Here is an 18,021-nt window from a genome sequence, read left to right as displayed (position 1 = left end):
CAAACTGACTCTGGATCAGATTGTTCCTCTGAACCGCCGCTGACCTCAGCAGCCGCTAATCCTTCTGATTCTGCTGCAGTCGGCTGGGTTCTGATTCCAGACCTGCAGCCCGCCGTCAGCAGCTGCTGCACATCATTTCAGCCTGGAAACTATCACACCTTAACCCAGCGGTTCCCAAAGATTTTCTGCCCCCCCTATGAATTACAATAAAATCCCCTCCTCCCAGAAAAATCAACTGGTCCCACATCATTCGACCAGACATAAACCTTTACACATATTTTGTTTTCAAACTCCACTGAAGTTTATTTCACGTTTCAGGTTGCAACAAAACAAACTACAAACCATCTTTACAGTGAAACACTTTTGACTTTTGTGTAACTGTGTTTTTGTTTTTTTCATTCATCCATACCGCTTCCCAGGCCCCCCCTGCAACGGCACTGCGCCCCCCACACTTTGGGAACCACTGCCTTAACCTGTGGCTGCCGTCCTGCCAACGCTTACCCGCACCAGGACCGGGCGGCATGTGAGAGTCACACGTTAACACCAATAATTAGCTTTACTTAAAGAAAAAATAAATTAGTTAGCAAGGTAAATATTTAGTCAAATATTTAGTCTGACCTGTTGATTAAAGCGAAATATTCAGTTTGGAACTAAATATTTAGCTTGAAGTTATTTATAAATGTCGCAGTTTCAAACTAAATTTTCAGTCAGCAAGGTAAATGGCTAAATATTTAGTTTGAAGCTAAACTTGTAGCTCACAGTTAAATATTTGAGTTGGAACTAAATGTTTGGTTTGCAATTTAAATATTTAGCTTGATAACTAAGTATTTAGTATGAGGTTTACCGTTTAGCTTGCCAAATAGATCTGTGGCTAAATGTTTAATTTGAAGTTAAATATTCAGATTGGAGCCAAATATTTTGTTTGTAAACCAATACTTAGCTTCAACCTTAATGTTTAGCTTGCTGACTAAATATTTAGTGTGAAGTTAAAGACTTAGCTTCCAAACTGCTAACTAAATATGTGTCTTGCTCATCAACCTTTAGTTTGGAACTGTGATATTTATAGTGAATTAATAACATGGTGAAAATATGACTTTAAATAATAAACCCATTTTTCTCTTATGACTAAATAACCCAAATTATTGACGGTGTAGTTTTTCAACTTAAAAGCAGAAACCTGAAGGATCTGAAACATTTAGGCTGAAATACATTGTGGGATAAAACATCTGAATAAAGACATATTTGTTACATATTTAAATACAAGATAATGAACAGCTTTCCCCCATAATTTTTACATTCAAATAAGATTTAGAAAAAATATATAGAATATAAAGAATATAAAAGAATATAAAATATAATATAAAAAATGAATATAAAAGAATATAAAAGAATATAAAAAATGTATTTTTACCACATTATGGCGTCTAGAGGAATTATTTACTGCAGAGTATTTGTCTGTCTGTGGCACTGATGAACTCGCAGCTCAGAAACCCTCTGATCGCAGATGAAGTTAAGAGCTTCGTGAGTCAAAGTTCTCCGCTGGGTGTGTAAATACTATTGTACCAGCATACAACACTGTAATAAGCGCAACAGGCGTTTAAATACTGCTTCCGGTTGGTTTTCAAAGTAAAATGCATTTAGAAGTTTAATGTTTCAACATTTTCTATACTTTTGATAATATTAGCTAAAAATGATAAACGGAATGTTTGCGTAAAATTTCTTAAACAGATTAAATTCTGTTTAACAAAAGCTGCTTAAGGGCTTTTAACAAATCTCGTAAAGTGTGGGGTGCGTTTATTTTGATGGGTAGCCTTCAGTATGTCCGGTGTGTCGCGCGCAGCTTAACTCAGCGGGATGACGTCTTCGTTAGCTCCCGGTATAAACACGGCTGGCCCGGCGTCCTCCTATTCTGAGCCGCCTTCAGCGAGTTTAATTCGCACAGAAAGAAGTTCGTGAGTCCGGACGGAACTACCAGACTGAAACCGAACCGGTTCTGTTGGTCCTTTCCGCAGTTCCTTTCAGATAGGTGCAGTTTTACCAGAAACTACGCAGTTCGGGAACAGGGCGGGAGTCCCACCGTATTAACCGGACCGATAAACGGTCCCGCGGGTAGTCCCGAACCCTGACCCGCTCCGTTCGGTCTTATCGGGCTCTCACTGGGAACAGAGGCGCCATGGAGTCTTGGTGGAGCCCTTCCCGGAGCTCCGACACCGGGAGGTAACCAGAGCGGGACAGGAGAGCCTCGCACGGCGGACAGCGGCAACCTGTTGCCGGTTTCCGGTGACTCAGAGAGGATGAGCGGCGCCGCCGGACCGCCGCTGCCGCTGGTGCTGCTGCTGCTGGGCGGCCGTGCGGCGTTCATGGTCTGCCGGTCCCTGAACGCACCGCAGGACGGAGCGGTTCTGTCTGCGGAGGTCCAGATGGACGCTGCTCTGACCGGTAGGGAGGTTAAAGGTCAAACAATCAGGAAACTACAATGAATAATCAGAACAAACAGATTAATTTACATTTCTATTTTAGTTATTAACTCCATTTTATCCAAAAATGCTAATTTAAGAAACCCGTAAATGTTAAATATGCCTGTGGTTTAGATAAATGTTCATATTAATTATTTTGGTTTTATTTAGGTGCTTTGTAATAAATAAAAATATTTTGCCAGTTGGTTGATTTTGTTAAATAAGCATTAGACTGATTTCATGTTTCTTTCTGGTATCTTGCTGACTAACTTCCAGCTGCTGATGAAACTTTTTCCACAACACTCGTCCTTCCACTCAATTTTCCATGAATGTGTTAGGATGCAGCTCTCTGTGACCAAACAGCTTCTTAAGGTCAACGTCTGCTGGACTTCTGTCCAGTTATGTCGGACAGAAGAGAATATTTACATTTTCTGAGAATTTGGGTTTTTATCTGCTGGAATGAGTTTCTCCTTTTAACAGCTGGAATAAATTAACTTCTTCATGTTTTTCTGTCGACGTCTTAAAATCCAGATATTTGAATGGGAGTCAGTCAGGGCCTCCGTGTCTCTGTGTCTTTAAGGTGTGGACAGACAGAGACGTCCATTCCTGGAGAAAACTCGTCCCTTCGTCCTGGTGGATGGACAGAGACGGAGTCTGGCTCAAGCTGTGCAGGTTGGCGCTGGTTTTACTGGTTTTACTGGTTTGTTGTTGGGTAAATGCTGAACGTTGACAGATGTTTCCATCGTTGGTGTGTCAGAAAAATCTCAGCTGCCTCTTAAAGTCTCCAATCTCAAAACTTTAACAGTAATTCTTATTTATTTACCAAAACTAAAACATTTAGTAGTTTGATTGTTTTATTTCCAAAGATTTCCACCATTTTTCTTTTTGCTAACTCTTACCAAAACAAAACTGATTAGATGCCTGGTCTGTTACCATGGTTACCTGATGGGAGGGTCGCCCATGTGGCATTCAAGCACGGCCTGGAAGTCAGACCTTTCAGTGTTCTGCTCTGATCGTTACAGCAAAGACTAATTCTCCAGTTTACAGGTCCGGATCGGCCCGGTTCCGTCAGACGGCGGTTCCGTCAGACGGCGGTTCCGAACGCAATCAGCGACAAAACTAGCGAATTAAAATTCCAGGCCGTGTTATTAAGGGAAAAGTATTTGTTTTAAGTAGCTTTTTTCAGTTGTATCTTTATTTTGTAACAATTCAGGAAGTTTTTGCTTGATTTGCTCTGTAAACAGCGACTCCTCCGTGTTTCTGTAAATTATTGATAATGAGTCAGAGTGATCATTCACACTTTGAGGGATTTATTTTGGCGTTGATGTCGGACCTGCTGGAGTTTGTTCGGCAGGAGGAATCCGCCGCCCTGCGTTCGGGTTTCCTCCCGCTCCACAGACGGGCCGCCGCAGGAAGGAAGCCGGGCCGTTTTCACCCGCAGTTTCCTGCAGGAGCTCCGACATCTGAACACAGGAGGACGGCCGCTTCCTGTGCAGCTGACAGAAACTCTGAGATCATTTCCTGCAGGAACCCCCTCCTGACTCCACCCTGCAGGGAGGAAACGGGGAGTCCAGCAGGAGAAAGTGGGAGAGCCAACAACCTGGGATTCTGGTGGACTCAGCGGTTTCCCTCCAGACCAGGAGCAAACCGGAAACAGCAACCAGCCAATCAAAACCACAGGATGGAGCCGATGAGAAACTGTTTTTAGGGAAAAAAAGTTGCTTGATTTGTTGTTAATTGCTGATGATGTTTGGAACCACAGTCTGACGGAACCGGGTCGACTTTCTGTAAACTGGAGCTTTAGTCTTGGCATAAATGATCAGAACGCTGAAACGTCTGACTTTTGGGTCGCGTTTGAACGCCACTCGGCCGCTGCAGGGACCAACCGCCAGCCGCTGATTGAACCCACATGTTCCGGTTCTGACAAACATCTGGGATCCAAACTGATGGTTCCCCTTCCCCTACTGGACACACATCCTGGAGGAAACAGAAACCAGAACCTTCCAACCGGGTTCTGATGCTGACCCGGCTGGGTTCTAACTGGACCGATCAGAGGCTTTCCCTCAGTAACGATCCCACCCGGCCAGCAGCCGAGGTGGAGAAAACAAACACGCCTCAGAGGGGAATTCTGCTGCCCCACCCAGAGCTCTAACTGGGATCTAACTGGGCCGGTTCTGAAGCCAGCAGATAAACACAGACATGGTGGAAGTGAGGAAACGATAAAGCCGACCAATCAGAACCAGAACCAGAGAGGTTCTGATACTGAACTGGACCAACACATCCACTTTATACACTGGTTCAGTCCGGTCCAGTTCAGTCCGGTCTGAACTGGACCGGACTGAACCCGGTCCGGTCCAGGGTCCGGACTGATTCTGTAAAGTCTAGTTCAGTCCAGTCCAGTCTGGTTCTGTCTGCTTCTGTCCGGTCCGATTCAGTCTGGTTCAGTCCAGTCCAGTCTGGTTCTGTCTGCTTCTGTCCGGTCTGGTTCAGTCCAGTCCAGTCTGGTTCTGTCTGCTTCTGTCCGGTCCAGTCTGGTCCAGTCCAGTCTAGTTCTGTCCGGTCCAGTCTGGTCCAATTCAGTCCTTTTCAATCTGGTCTGGTACAGTCCGGTCCAGTCCGGTCCAGTCCAGTTCTGGTCGCTAACTTGAAATGTAACTAAAAGGACATTTTCTGTATGTTCCCATTTGCAGCCTGTACTGATGTCAGGCTGGAATGTAATATTTAATGAAGTATTTCTACATTCCTGCCTTCATCAGTAATTAGAAAATTATTTGTGTTTCTGTTTCATGTCTGATTATTTCTCACATTTTAATGGAGCTAATTAAGACTTTATCGAGTTTATTTGTAAATCACATTTCATCCACAAGGCAGCTGACAGTTCACATAAAAACCTAAAACCATCATGAAGTCACCAATTATAGAGCCAGCCTTTAAATTTTAAATGCCTATAAATAATCAAACTTGTTCCAGTTATGATCAATCGAAGCAGATCTAACCAGCTTGATTTAAAGGAACTCAGTGTTTCAGCTGTTCTGGAGTTTTCTAGAAGTTTGTTTCAGATTTGTGGTGCATAGAAGCTGAATGCTACTTCTCCGTGTTTGGTTCTGATCAGAACCAGAACCAGGAGGTCTGGAAGGTTGATCCAGCAGCAGATCTTTAATCCTGGAAACTTTCTTCGGCTGATAGAAGGCCGACTTTGGAAAGTCTTTAAGTGGCTCTGAAGGTCAGAGGTCATCCTGATCTTTAGTTTCCAGCTGGAAGAACTGAAGCTGTGCATTGACTCTAGATCTACAACTCTAGATCTATAACTCTAGATCTATAACTCTGGATTGTTCATCTTTATGTCCAAAGATAACTTCACTTTCTGTTCATCTGGAGAAAGTTTTGGCTCCTCCTTCATTTATCTGTTCTCAGCATCTGATCAGTGATTGGCTGGTTCAGAGTCACCTGGTGACATCATGAAACTAAAGGTGTTCATGTTTAAGAAGCTTCAAATTCTCAGCTGCTCACAGAATAACAGACACCATGTCTCTACGTGTCTCCACGTGTCTCCGTGTGTCTCTACGTGTCTCCGTGTGTCTCTACGTGTCTCCGTGTGTCTCTACGTGTCTCCGTGTGTCTCTACATGTCTCGGTGTGTCTCCGTGTATCTCTACATGTCTCCGTGTATCTCTACGTGTCTCCGTGTGTCTCCACGTGTCTCCGTGTGTCTCTACGTGTCTCCGTGTGTCTCTACGAGTCTCCGTGTGTCTCTACGAGTCTCCGTGTGTCTCTACATGTCTCCGTGTGTCTCTACATGTCTCGGTGTGTCTCCGTGTATCTCTACATGTCTCCGTGTATCTCTACGTGTCTCCGTGTGTCTCCACGTGTCTCCGTGTGTCTCTACGAGTCTCTACGTGTCTCCACGTGTCTTTACGTGTCTCCGTGTGTCTCTACGTGTCTTCGTGTGTCTTTACGTGTCTCCGTGTGTCTTTACGTGTCTTCGTGTGTCTTTACGTGTCTCTGTGTGTCTCTACGTGTCTCTAGTCCCTCAGTGTCTGTTGGTCCAGCATCGTTTCAGCAGCAGAGTCTCAGTGTGAATCTGAAGCGAAGCTCTCCAACTCCTTCAGCAGGAAGTTGCTTCTCGCTCGGCCGGATCACTTCCTGTGGAGCTGAGAGGAGAAAGCGAGGAGACGCTGGACAGGAAGTATCCGGTCTTCAAAGAGCCGGAGACAGGAAGTCTCTCTGATTGGATTGCGGATGCACTCAGTCACGCCCACATCCCAGACTGCCTTAAAGTGATATTTCTATTTTTATCGCTCAGACTTTGTGTTTTCCCTCCAAGCAGCCAGACCAGTGTGTTAACCGGTCTGCTAACTGGTCTGGACCTGATGTTCTCCACCTGCTTCCTGTCCAGTATCTACCCGTCCTGCTCATTAATCAGCAGATTGATCGGTTTTCTTCTGTGGTTCTAATAAAATGTTGTCGTTCTCCCTCTGGAGCTGAATCTGGGCCGATATTGATATCCGATAATGATGTTATGATCGATAATAACGGATATTTACCAATAATATCTTTATGAGCTTTCCTATAATAACATTTATAGATGCATATTTTAGTAATTTAAACTTTAATCTGCATTAATACGCAGTGGAAACTGTCTTGGCGTGACCTGCAGACGCTAACGCCCACTGCGATAAGGAAACTGAGTTTTCCTAAAATGGCGTCACTAGAATCTACTTTTATTCTCAGGATTCTTTGTGAATTTGGCGCCAGGTTTCTGCATTTATTTCGGATGATCCATATTTTACTTCTTGCATCCTATTGTTCTCGTGTCTCCTCGTTCAGATAAATGAAAACCTGCAGGCGGGTCTGGAGAAGCCAAATCTGACGGAGGAGTATGTTTGCTAATATTGGCTCATTGTGTTTGCAGACAGGGAGGAACCAGTCTGAGAGCTGCACTCCCAGTTTCACCTTTCCAGTTTAATCTGCACCTCACCAACTAAACCTCAGAGTATCTGAACCTGCAGCTAAAGCAGGAAGTACAGTAACCTGGAAAACACCTGCAGTCCGTCCAGGTGGGTCCGGTGCAGAAAGTTACTGGTTCCAGTTTCTGCTCCAGACATTATCAGGTGTTTTCCTCTTATATCAAAAATAATTGTTTTACCTTTTCAGTGGGATGATTATTACTTAGCCTCAGTGCGCGGCCTGGTGGCTGTTAATGGCCGAATCCCACTGGAGCGCCAACTGCAACACACTGATGAGCATTAGTGAGCATTAGTGAGCATTAGTGAGCCGTCAAATGAGAGGTTTAAACATGAAGCAACGCTGCAAAAGGTAACACAGACTCACCAGGTAAAGGAGTCTGAAAGCGAAGAGCATCGGTTTGTGAAGCTCCTCAGTGAAGAGGAAGTAACTGCAAGCCGAAGCTTTAAAAAGTAGGGAGTGTTTGTGGCAACAAAGGAAGTGGACCCGCAAAAATAAAAGTCACCTGTCTTTAAAATGTTCTGATCTTTCTGAAGCTCCGCCTCCAGGAATTCATCCCAACATGGCTCCTCCATTAACCCTTTAGCAGCGTTTCTACCAGCCCTGCTCTGAGCAGCAGCTCCTCCAATGAGCTCAGCTGAGAAAAGTGGAGAGTAGTAGGAGAAAGTAGCAGAGTGAGGAGTGGACAGTTTGTCCTCCAGCAGCCTAAACCTGCAGCAGCACAGCTACAGAGGTTGCTCAGGATTACCGAAGCTATCAGTTTCATCAGAAAGGAAAGTTCTAAGCCCGGTTCTAAAGGACCCAGAACCTCCAGAACCAAGTCTGCAACTGTAAAAAAAATTGCAATTAAAATCACCTTTGAATAAGTTTGTAAGTCATTAAAAATAAATGTGAATCATTCCTGGGGGCCACAAATGGCCCTGGGCCGCACTTTGGACACCCCTGTCCCAAGGCAACGGCGCTTGTTTCAAAGTGTTCGATGAAACCGCAGCTGGTGTGGCATCAGATTGACCTTTGACCCTTGTTTTGTGGTTGTGGGTTGGCATGTGTTCTGGTTCTGATCCGTTTTGTGTGTTTTCAGGATGGCCATCCCGACAGGCTGCTGTGTGAGCTGGAGGTGGGAGGACAGCGCCTCCTGCTGGACCTGGAGAAGAACCAGTAAGTACTGGTACTGTACTGGTCTCGCTACCAGCGTGGTACCGTACCAGTACCAGTACGCTGCCTGTCTGGACCCATTCAGAACCATTAACCCTCTGTTCCCGCAGCAACCTGCTGCCCAGACCGCCCAACATCTTCTTCTACCTCCCCAACGGAACCGGAGTGTCTGTGCCGGCCGAGCCTGTGGTGAGACAGTGAACACACCGCGGTCCCTTCGGGTTCTCCGGCCCGGTTTGTCCCTTCGGGTTCTCCGACTGTGACTGATGTCGATGTGTTTGTGTCGCCTGTAGACTCACTGCTATTACCACGGCAGCATCCGGGGATTCCCGCGATCCAGAGCGGCTCTGAGCTCCTGCTCTGGACTCCGGTCAGTACCGCCCTGGAGTCTGATCCCAACACAGACCCAGGGTTCTGTTCCCACGGTTCCCACTCTGTCTGAGGAAATAAAGGGTTTACCTTTTGATATTTTCCAGGTTTGATTGATGTTAATTCTGAAAAATTACTTCTATATGATAAAAAAAGATAACAGCCTCTGCTTTCAGAGGCTGTGTTAGCGGAAATCCTGTTTATGATTAGTGCTTTAGCATTAGCTTCCAGTAAATACCATGTTAGTGTTGCGCTTTATAATTAGTGGAGCTAACATTTATAATTAGCACTTATAAATGTGGGATTATTAACACCGCTATCGTTTTAGCTAGTGGTGCCCACCACTGATTAAAGATAAATTCTGGTCTTTATGAATAAAATAATTGAATATTCTAAATGAAAAGTTATGGGGCGTCGTGTTTAAAGGAAAAGTTCTGGTTCTGTGAATAAAATCGTTGCGTTTCTGCATTCAGCCCTTTGCTGTTGGACTCAGGAAGTTTCTCTGGTTTCCCAACATCGATCCGGTTCTGCTGACACTGCAGAAATCTGCTGACTCATCCACTCTGGCTCAGTTCTGCTGAGTCACTCAGTTTAAGAACCTGCAGGCGGGCCGGCCCAGAACCAGAGTTTTGTTCACCAGCTCTTTGTATTTCTGGGCGTTTTGCATCTCGGTTCTCCTGCAGCTGATCCGATTAGTGAACCTCTGACCTGCAGCGGGATCAGAAGGTTCTGAGGTTTTCGGGCCGGAGCGACTCGGCACAGAGGAAACCGTTACAGATATGATGTGGAGCTTTTTCTGCTCAGCTGGGATTATTCAGATTAGCTGGAAACACAGAAATCCTCAGATAATCCCTCCAACACCAGAACCAAAACCTAGACGGGAACCTCGGCGTTCTGAAACTTCAGCAGCAACGAAAACCCAAATAAAACCAAACTGACTTTAAACTGGAGAAATGTCCTGGATCAGAATAGAAACAGGTTCTGTTGCTCCGCTGACTCAGCAGCAGGTTTAAAGGTTCGCACAAAAACTGTAAAAATCTGTCAACAGAAACAAGTTTAACAATAATAATATACTGTACAGTGACTAGGAATAAAAATAAGGAATGCAGCTGATTCACTTTTCCAAATTTACAGAATGTGTATTAATCATATTAGTGCAGTAATAAGAGAAAAGATGTTTTTAAAAGTCACTACGAACAGAGCAGATTGTGCAATTTCTGGTTTGAGAAAGTTTGAACTTCCTCCTTTTGAGCTCCTCAGATATGGGAGTTGATAAGGAGGCTTTGGGGTCAAAGTTCAGGTGTTATTTCAGCCCTGAGATGCTAATCGGCGCCAAAGTTAAACATTCAGAGCAGAAATCCTTCCATTTTATTTATTGTATATATTTGACTTTTTGCACGGGAGTTGCAATAGAAATTTCGTTGAATCCTGTTCAATGACAATAAATGCTTTCTATCTATCTATCTAGCTAGCTAGCTAGCTGTTCAGCATCTGGAACCAGAGCGAATATTTGTCCGAACCGAAACTTAAGTAAAAAGAGCCAATCAGAACCAGCCCCGCTGCTCCCACACGCGGCCACCAGGAGGCGCTGTCCAATACACTGCCACTGGGAGGCGCTGTCCGACACGCCACCGGAAGGAGCTGTCCCATACACTGCCACCGGGAGGCGCTGACCCACACGCGGCCACCGGGAGGAGCTGTCCAACACGACACCGGGAGGCGCTGTCCGACACGCGGCCACCAGGAGGCGCTGTCCAACACTCGGCCACCGGGAGGAGCTGTCCAACACGCCACCGGGAGGCGCTGTCCGACACGCGGCCACCAGGAGGCGCTGTCCAACACTCGGCCACCGGGAGGAGCTGTCCAACACGCCACCGGGAGGAGCTGTCCAACACGCCACCGGGAGGAGCTGTCCCATACACTGCCACCGGGAGGCGCTGACCCACACGCGGCCACCGGGAGGAGCTGTCCAACACGCCACCGGGAGGAGCTGTCCAACACGCCACCGGAAGGAGCTGTCCCATACACTGCCACCGGGAGGCGCTGACCCACACGCGGCCACCGGGAGGAGTTGTCCAACACGCCACCGGGAGGCGCTGTCCGACACGCGGCCACCAGGAGGCGCTGTCCAACTCTCGGCCACCGGGAGGAGCTGTCCAACACGCCACCGGGAGGAGCTGTCCAACACGCCACCGGGAGGCGCTGACCCACACGCGGCCACCGGGAGGCGCTGTCCGACACGCCACCGGAAGGAGCTGTCCGACACGCGGCCACCAGGAGGCGCTGTCCGATACGCGGCCACCAGGAGGCGCTGTCTGACTGGCCTGAGGAACCAGCCTCTCTGAGGATTTTCTCCTCGGCAGATTTAATCTGATGCTTCCTTCCTGCTGCAGACTGCGATGGAGGAAATTTAACTCATGAAATCAATCTCCTCTTCTTCTGTGGTGGAATACTTTGATCAACAGCGTTCTTTCCTGCAGCGGTGTAATCGTCCTCAACTCCTCTGTGACCTTGGAGCTGCAGCCAGAGGTCAGGGAGCGGCTGGAGGAGCCGGGAGGAGGAGCAGAGGAGGAGGACGTTCACCTGCTGTTCTCTGCCGGTCCTCTGGAGGGCGCCACCGCAGCGGCGGGCTGCGCTGTGCCGCACGCGCCCGGTTCAGCGTCCTCCACTTACAGCGCCAGCCAGCGGGTGAGCCACCGTTTCTCTGCACGCTCCTGTTGTGACCTCTGACCTCTGACCCCGCTCCGTTTCCCCGCAGACCAAGAGAGACATCCTGTCTGAGACCAAACACGTGGAGCTGGTGCTGGTGGCGGACCATCAGGAGGTCAGTGAGGGTCCGACTCAGAGGGTTTCTAGAAAAACTGGAAGATTTCCACAATTTTTTTTTTAGAAAATTTGTGAGATTAATGTCAAGATTCCTTAATTTTTTTCTCCAAATTGTTCGATTTTTGGAGCTCAGAAATTCCTTCGTTTCCTCCAGACATTTTCTAAGATTTTCTAAAATAACATTTTCCCTGCAGTTCCTGAACTACCAGAGGAACAACCAGACCATCGTGTACCGGCTGATGGATGTGGCCAACCAGGTGGACTGGGTGAGTCCCGGTCCGGTTCGGCCCGCTCTGGCCCGCTCCGGTCCGGTCCAACAGAACCGCCCCGCTCTCTGTTTCAGTTCTACCGGCCGCTGAAGGTCCGGGTGGCGCTGACGGGCCTGGAGGTCTGGAGCGACCGCGATAAGATCCGGGTAGAGAGGAGCGCCACCGACACGCTCAACAACTTCCTGGAGTGGAGGAGCAGAGAGCTGCTGCCACGCCTTCGCCATGACAACGCCCAGCTCATCATGTATGCCTTCAAAATAAAAGCTCCTGGTTTATTTACATCCTCCAGGCTTTGGCGACACCCAGACAGAAGGTTGAAATGTTCCCATCAGGCCTTGAAGTCCTTAAAATTTGAGAATTTAACAACATAAATTCAAGGTCCTGAAAAGTTTTTGAACACAGTCATAAAGAGACACCTTGAAATCCTTGAATGTTTTTGGGTTTTAACGATTCATTTAGTCATCAACTTAAAAATCACCACATTCTGTGTTTTCTTAATGAAAACATTTAAACTTATTTTACTCGATACTAGAAATACATTCAAAAAATTAAAACTAATCACTTTTTAATGACAAATTTGACATTTCGTTACCTAAAAGGAAATAACAGCTAAAAAATCCTTTTAACATCAACATGAGAAGCTGTACAGCGTAGAGCTGATCTGGGATTATTATTGGATTAACAGATTAATAATTGGATGCAAAAGGGGCTTAACTGCAGATTTATTAAGCAGAATATAAACCAGAGGAGACTTAAAAAAGCTTTAATCTGAGTGTGTCGTTTGTTCAGCAAATGGGCGTTTTACAGCATTTATATTCCAGTTAATGAATAATCGATTTTCCCATAATTGATTAATCACAATTAATCGTTTTGTCCTTCTGCTTATATGTGGAAAGCTACTAGAGCTAGCTCGCTGTGTACCATCGGTGCCCTGGTGGGTCCTGGAGGTCCGGCATCCTGCAGGTTTTAGTCTCTCGGTTGCTGGTAGTAACAACCGTTTCAGCAGGTCAGTGATCTCTAATGATCCATCACTGGATCCAGGTCCGTTAAACCAGGGAGGAACTGAACCCTGCAGGATGCCGACCCGCCAGGACCCACTGTGGGCTCCACTGCTTTATAAACTCTGTCTTACACACACAAGTTAGAAATATTATATTATTGATTATTGAAGCTACAGTTGGGTTAAACAGACCTTAAAGAGTCCGGTCCAGACCTGAGCACTCTGTCTGACCCGAACAGGGGCGAGTCATTTGACGGTACCACTGTGGGAATGGCGTCCCAGTCCTCCATGTGCTCCAGGGACCGATCCGGAGGTGTCAATGTGGTGAGGCCCGCTCTGTTCCTCCACTTCCTGTCTACTTCCTGTTTGACCCGCCCACTTCCTGTTTGACCCGGCTCTGTTCCTCAGGACCACCTGGTCAGCGTTCTGGGCGTGGCCTCCACCGTCGCCCACGAGCTCGGACACAACCTGGGCATGAGGCACGACACGGCCGAGCGCCGCTGCTCCTGCGACAACGAGCCCCGCCTCGGAGGATGCATCATGGAGCCGTCAACCGGGTCAGAACCAGAACCAGAGCCTTCCAATCTAGAGAGGCACTTATTTCACTTCCAATACCACAATACTGTGGTTTACTATCGATCCGATAGACAGGTTGCATGTTACTGTTTACACATGATGGAGGGCAAAAAGCTGATTCTTCTTCTTTCCATGAGTAGCAGCGCCGCTGTAGTAGAACCGTTCACTAAATGAAACCTGGAGATGGAACTATAAAAATTGTTAAAGAATAACTCAAAACCACTCGTATTCCTTATTCTTGCTTTCTGTGTTGGCTACGCTACACACAGACTCATTGCCATAGCAACTGAGAACAACGCCACTAAAGTATCAGGATTCAACATCAAAAACACCCAAACATTTCCTGCGCAAAGAGCAGAACATTCAGTCCATTACAGTTTTATGTTTTCAGGCTTCATGTGTATTCTGCGATTATTAATAAGTGATCACTGTAGTAGATTAGCTACTGCTGCTATTAGCTAAGCTAACACAGCGGTAATAGATCAGCTAATTTAAACACCTGCCCTACCAATGATCTGTCAGAGTTGGTGTGTGGGTTGCCTTATTTTATTTTTTTAATGTACCAAAACACACTGAATTCCACAACACATCTACATGTTAATTTTGTCATAGTCAAGCTAGCATAACTGGTCTACTTCCCTCTCCCTTGCTGTTTTTTATTAAAACTTCGTCCTGACCTACAGTAGTTATCTGGTTCTTGTAGTGTTGACATTATGTAGCAAATCACTGTGTCTCTTTTTCTGTCATATTTCACACGTGCATTTAAGATTTAGCGCCTTATGTTGACAGCTTGGCAGCTAGTTATCAAGCTGGGGAGCTGTTCACAACTTAACAACTATGTTAACATGACTGTTGTGTTGACAACTTGACAGCTAAAACTAGTGCTTCCAATCTAGAGGGGCATTTATTTCAAGCTGCAACGTGTTGATACAGAAATTAATTGACTTAGAGTTTTTATTTTTAAACAGACACAAATGTACTGATTTTTAAATGTATTTGCTAACTCTGCACCAGCTCACTTTAATACACTAAAAGCTTCACAAGCTGGTCAAATATGTAAATAAAACTGTAACTTGTTCAGTCAGTGCAGTTACAAGTATAACAGCTAATGTAAAATAAATCATAAACTGAGAAAGCAAAAGGCTGAACTCACCTGGTCAGTGAAATAAACTCCAACAAGCTTTCTTTCAAATGCATCAAAGGGCAATTAGAAAGAATAAATATAAAGTAAAATAAATAAAGCATAGAATTAGACTGAATAGATCTGCCCTCATGGATCTGTAACAATGTCTTAATTACTGACCTAGAATTTTTTTTAATGTCGGGACCGATTCAGATATTAACATCAGACCAGTGCACCTCTAGTCCAAATTTAGCAAATCACTATTAGTGCTAACAGCTATTAGTGCTAACTGTTAAAACCTCAGCTGATAGGAGGTCAAAGGTCAAATAAACCCTGAAAGTCCTTCCTACAGCTTCAGTTTGATGAGTTTTTGAGCAGGTAGTGCAGAACCTTCCTGTCTGAGTAGGAAGTGTTTGCTGACCTGGTGCCCGTGGCTAACAGGATTAGCCTGTCTGATCTCACTGTTCCTGTTCACCTCTGACCTCAGCTTCATGCCAGGCCAGCAGTTCAGCAGCTGCAGCGCCGCAGATCTGTCCGTCAGCCTGCTGCACGGCGGCGGCATGTGTCTGTTCAACGTGCCGCAGCCCGACCGCCTGCTGGGCGGCCCGCGCTGCGGGAACCTGTACGTGGAGAAAGGAGAGGAGTGTGACTGCGGCCTGCTGGAGGTACACACCTGTACACCTTAAATACGCACCTGCACTCCTTAGTATTCTCCTATGCAACTTAATTATTCACCAGCCCACCTTAATACGTCAGTAATAATTGCATCATTAAATTGTGAATCAGCCTCTGGTTCTTCCTGCTGATGCTGCGCTCTGATTGGTCAGGAGTGTGATGACCCGTGCTGTAACGCCTCCACCTGCCAGCTGGCTCCTGGAGCTCAGTGCTCCTCAGACGGTATCTGCTGTGAGGACTGTAAGGTGAGCCAGGCTCCAGGTCCACAAATAAAACTCGTCTGGTTCAACCAGAATCTCGCTAACGCTTCTTCTTCTTCTTGGGTTCAGCTGCGCGCAGCGGGCTCAGTGTGCCGTGAGCCGCTGGGAGAGTGTGACCTACCTGAGTACTGCACAGGCTCCTCCCCTCACTGCCCCCCCAATGTGTTCCTGCAGAACGGAGAGGCCTGCCGGAACGGCGCTTCCTACTGCTATGGAGGAGTCTGCGCCGATATGGATTCCCAGTGCCAGATGCTGTGGGGAACCAGTAAGAAAACCAGTTCAGAGTGACTCCATTAAAAGTAGCAGCTTGCATCTGAACCCAGTTGGTCCTGGTTCTGGTGTTAGCATTAGCAACTTGTATCTGAACCCAGTTGGTCCTGGTTCTGTGTGTCCAGATGCCAGCAGCGCTCCAGCCTTGTGCTTCTCATCCGTCAACAAACAGGGAAATAAATATGGAAACTGTGGTCAGCGGGCCAACGGCTCTTACATCCCCTGTGCCAACCTGTGAGTAAACGCTGATCTGCTCAGCCTACAAATCCCACGATGCCTCAGTGTTCCGGGTTCATCCGTCTGTGTCTCTTGTTGCTTCAGAGACGTTCTGTGCGGCAGGATCCAGTGTCAGGGCGGGACAGAGCGCCCCCTGCTGGGCAGCATCGCCCAGATCCTGACCGTTCGCTTCAACCACAGCGACCTGGTCTGCAGAGGGACGTTCTTCCACCTGGACGACGACGTGTCCGACCCGGCCACCGTGGCCCAGGGCACCGCCTGCGGGCCCGGCAAGGTCAGAGGGCACTTCCTCCCCGCTCAGCCAATCAGGCATCATCTTAGATCTGATTGGCCTACAGGCTAACTTGTTTCTACTGGTTCAGGTTTTCTTTCTCATTCAGCCTTAAAAAGTTACATTTAGTGATGAGAAGTGAGTTTTCTACAGTATTAAAGTGTAGTTTATGATAGAGATGCTTTTTTTGCGTGTAGTAATAACAAGAATAACATTTATTCTTATTATTAATAATATCATTATTCCCTGTGTGTGTTTGTAGGCTTGTTTGAATCAGAAATGTGAGGATGCGTCCGTGTTCGGTGTGGAAGAATGTCGCAGGAAGTGCAGTGGTCATGGAGTGAGTCACATCATTTCAGGCTTCAAAGTAAAATAATTCAATAAAAAAAAACATTACAAAACAGTAAAACCAAATACATGCACGAACCATCTGTTTTTTATTAATGCTAACCTTAAATCACCACAGAGTCCTGATTTAATTAGCAGCGACTCCTGAAAACCTGCAGAACAGAAAATACATAAAAACCTGAAATCAGTTAATTAACATCAAATTAATTCACTCTTATTAAATATATTTTGATATGTTTTTAATTAAGGCAATTTTGATATTATTTGCATTTTTTTATACTTTAAAACTAAATATTTATACTTTTACTCTCTTTTCATTCAGTTTTTATACGTTATTTAAAAATTAAATAAACCAATAAATAAAGGAGCAAATAATATCAAAACCTTCTAAAATCAAAACACGTTGATTTATAATTAAAATGGACCATTAATATATTTATTTTACATGAGTGAATTAATTAAAGACAGATTGTCTTTATTATATTCTATAATAAATAAATGTTTAATCTAGTTTGTATCAAGTATTTTAGGATCTAAACAGTTTTTAAAGTGTTTATTATTTTTTTATAATGTAAAAAACATCCAGATCTTCAGGAAAAAATATTTAATATTATTTATAGATTTATATTTATATATATTTATAGATTATTTATAATGTCTGATTTTATGGAAACTGGAAGGAAACGAGTTTGGATTTTTTCTTTTTGGACCTCGGAGTAAATCTGGATTTTTAATAAAAAAATGTTTGGCTGCATCAGTAATAACCTGGTGGAGTCCAGCTGGCCGTCATGTGATCGGCGGTTCCTGTCTACCTGTCTCAGGTGTGTAACAGCAACAGGAAGTGCCACTGCGACGCCGGCTGGGCTCCTCCTGACTGCAGGTTCTCTGGACGCGGCGGCAGCGTCGACAGCGGCCCGGCCGCCGCCGCTGCAGGTGCTTCCCCCTCAGAACCAGAACCAGAACTGGCTCCGGTTCCGCCGCTGACCCGCCTGTTTCTGTGCTCAGAGTCCGATCCGGTCCAGGTCGCCCTGCTCCTCATCTTCTTCTTCATCCTGCCCGTGGTGCTCCTCTTCCTCGCTCTGCGCTTCCCCCGATTTCGCCGGACGCTCTGCTGCCTCGGACCCAACAGCCCATTCCACAAGGCCCGGCAGCACAACCGGTACCGCCGACCCAACACACACACCCCCACACACACACACAGACTTCACGCATAACTCTGCTC

General features: G+C 46.1%; 2 protein-coding genes across 4 annotated transcripts in view; both read left to right on the top strand.

The window, feature by feature from the left end:
• The first annotated feature begins 1,803 nt into the window (after positions 1-1,803).
• The window catches only part of adam15 (ADAM metallopeptidase domain 15), a 25,168-nt gene continuing 8,950 nt past the window's right edge, over positions 1,804-18,021 (top strand). Inside the window, exons 1-19 of one of the 3 annotated variants that reach the window (XR_003594237.1) lie at positions 1,804-2,439; positions 3,037-3,128; positions 8,502-8,578; positions 8,686-8,764; positions 8,869-8,945; positions 11,425-11,632; positions 11,703-11,768; positions 11,965-12,036; positions 12,114-12,283; positions 13,279-13,363; positions 13,448-13,596; positions 15,226-15,403; positions 15,566-15,658; positions 15,743-15,938; positions 16,069-16,177; positions 16,265-16,454; positions 16,714-16,791; positions 17,621-17,732; positions 17,805-17,958. Coding sequence is in view for 2 of the 3 variants with exons in the window: in XM_028007941.1 (XP_027863742.1) it covers positions 2,295-2,439; positions 3,037-3,128; positions 8,502-8,578; positions 8,686-8,764; positions 8,869-8,945; positions 11,425-11,632; positions 11,703-11,768; positions 11,965-12,036; positions 12,114-12,283; positions 13,279-13,363; positions 13,448-13,596; positions 15,226-15,403; positions 15,566-15,658; positions 15,743-15,938; positions 16,069-16,177; positions 16,265-16,454; positions 16,714-16,791; positions 17,621-17,732; positions 17,805-17,958 (2,330 nt within the window). In the remaining variant the exon portion in view is untranslated. The remainder of the gene's footprint in view (positions 2,440-3,036; positions 3,129-8,501; positions 8,579-8,685; positions 8,765-8,868; positions 8,946-11,424; positions 11,633-11,702; positions 11,769-11,964; positions 12,037-12,113; positions 12,284-13,278; positions 13,364-13,447; positions 13,597-15,225; positions 15,404-15,565; positions 15,659-15,742; positions 15,939-16,068; positions 16,178-16,264; positions 16,455-16,713; positions 16,792-17,620; positions 17,733-17,804; positions 17,959-18,021) is intronic. The other 2 variants (XM_028007941.1, XM_028007953.1) reach the window with 2 other exon arrangements.
• LOC114138620 (semaphorin-4B-like) overlaps positions 12,076-18,021 on the top strand; it is a 27,590-nt gene continuing 21,644 nt past the window's right edge. The window contains exon 1 of the mRNA XM_028008013.1: positions 12,076-12,081. The gene's annotated coding sequence lies outside the window, so the exon portion shown is untranslated. The remainder of the gene's footprint in view (positions 12,082-18,021) is intronic.

This window comes from Xiphophorus couchianus, chromosome 3, assembly GCF_001444195.1.
Source record: "Xiphophorus couchianus chromosome 3, X_couchianus-1.0, whole genome shotgun sequence".
NCBI classification, from domain to species: Eukaryota; Metazoa; Chordata; class Actinopteri; order Cyprinodontiformes; family Poeciliidae; genus Xiphophorus; species Xiphophorus couchianus.
The sequence above is the reverse complement of the archived record's forward strand: the minus strand, read 5'-3'. Positions and strand labels throughout refer to the sequence as shown.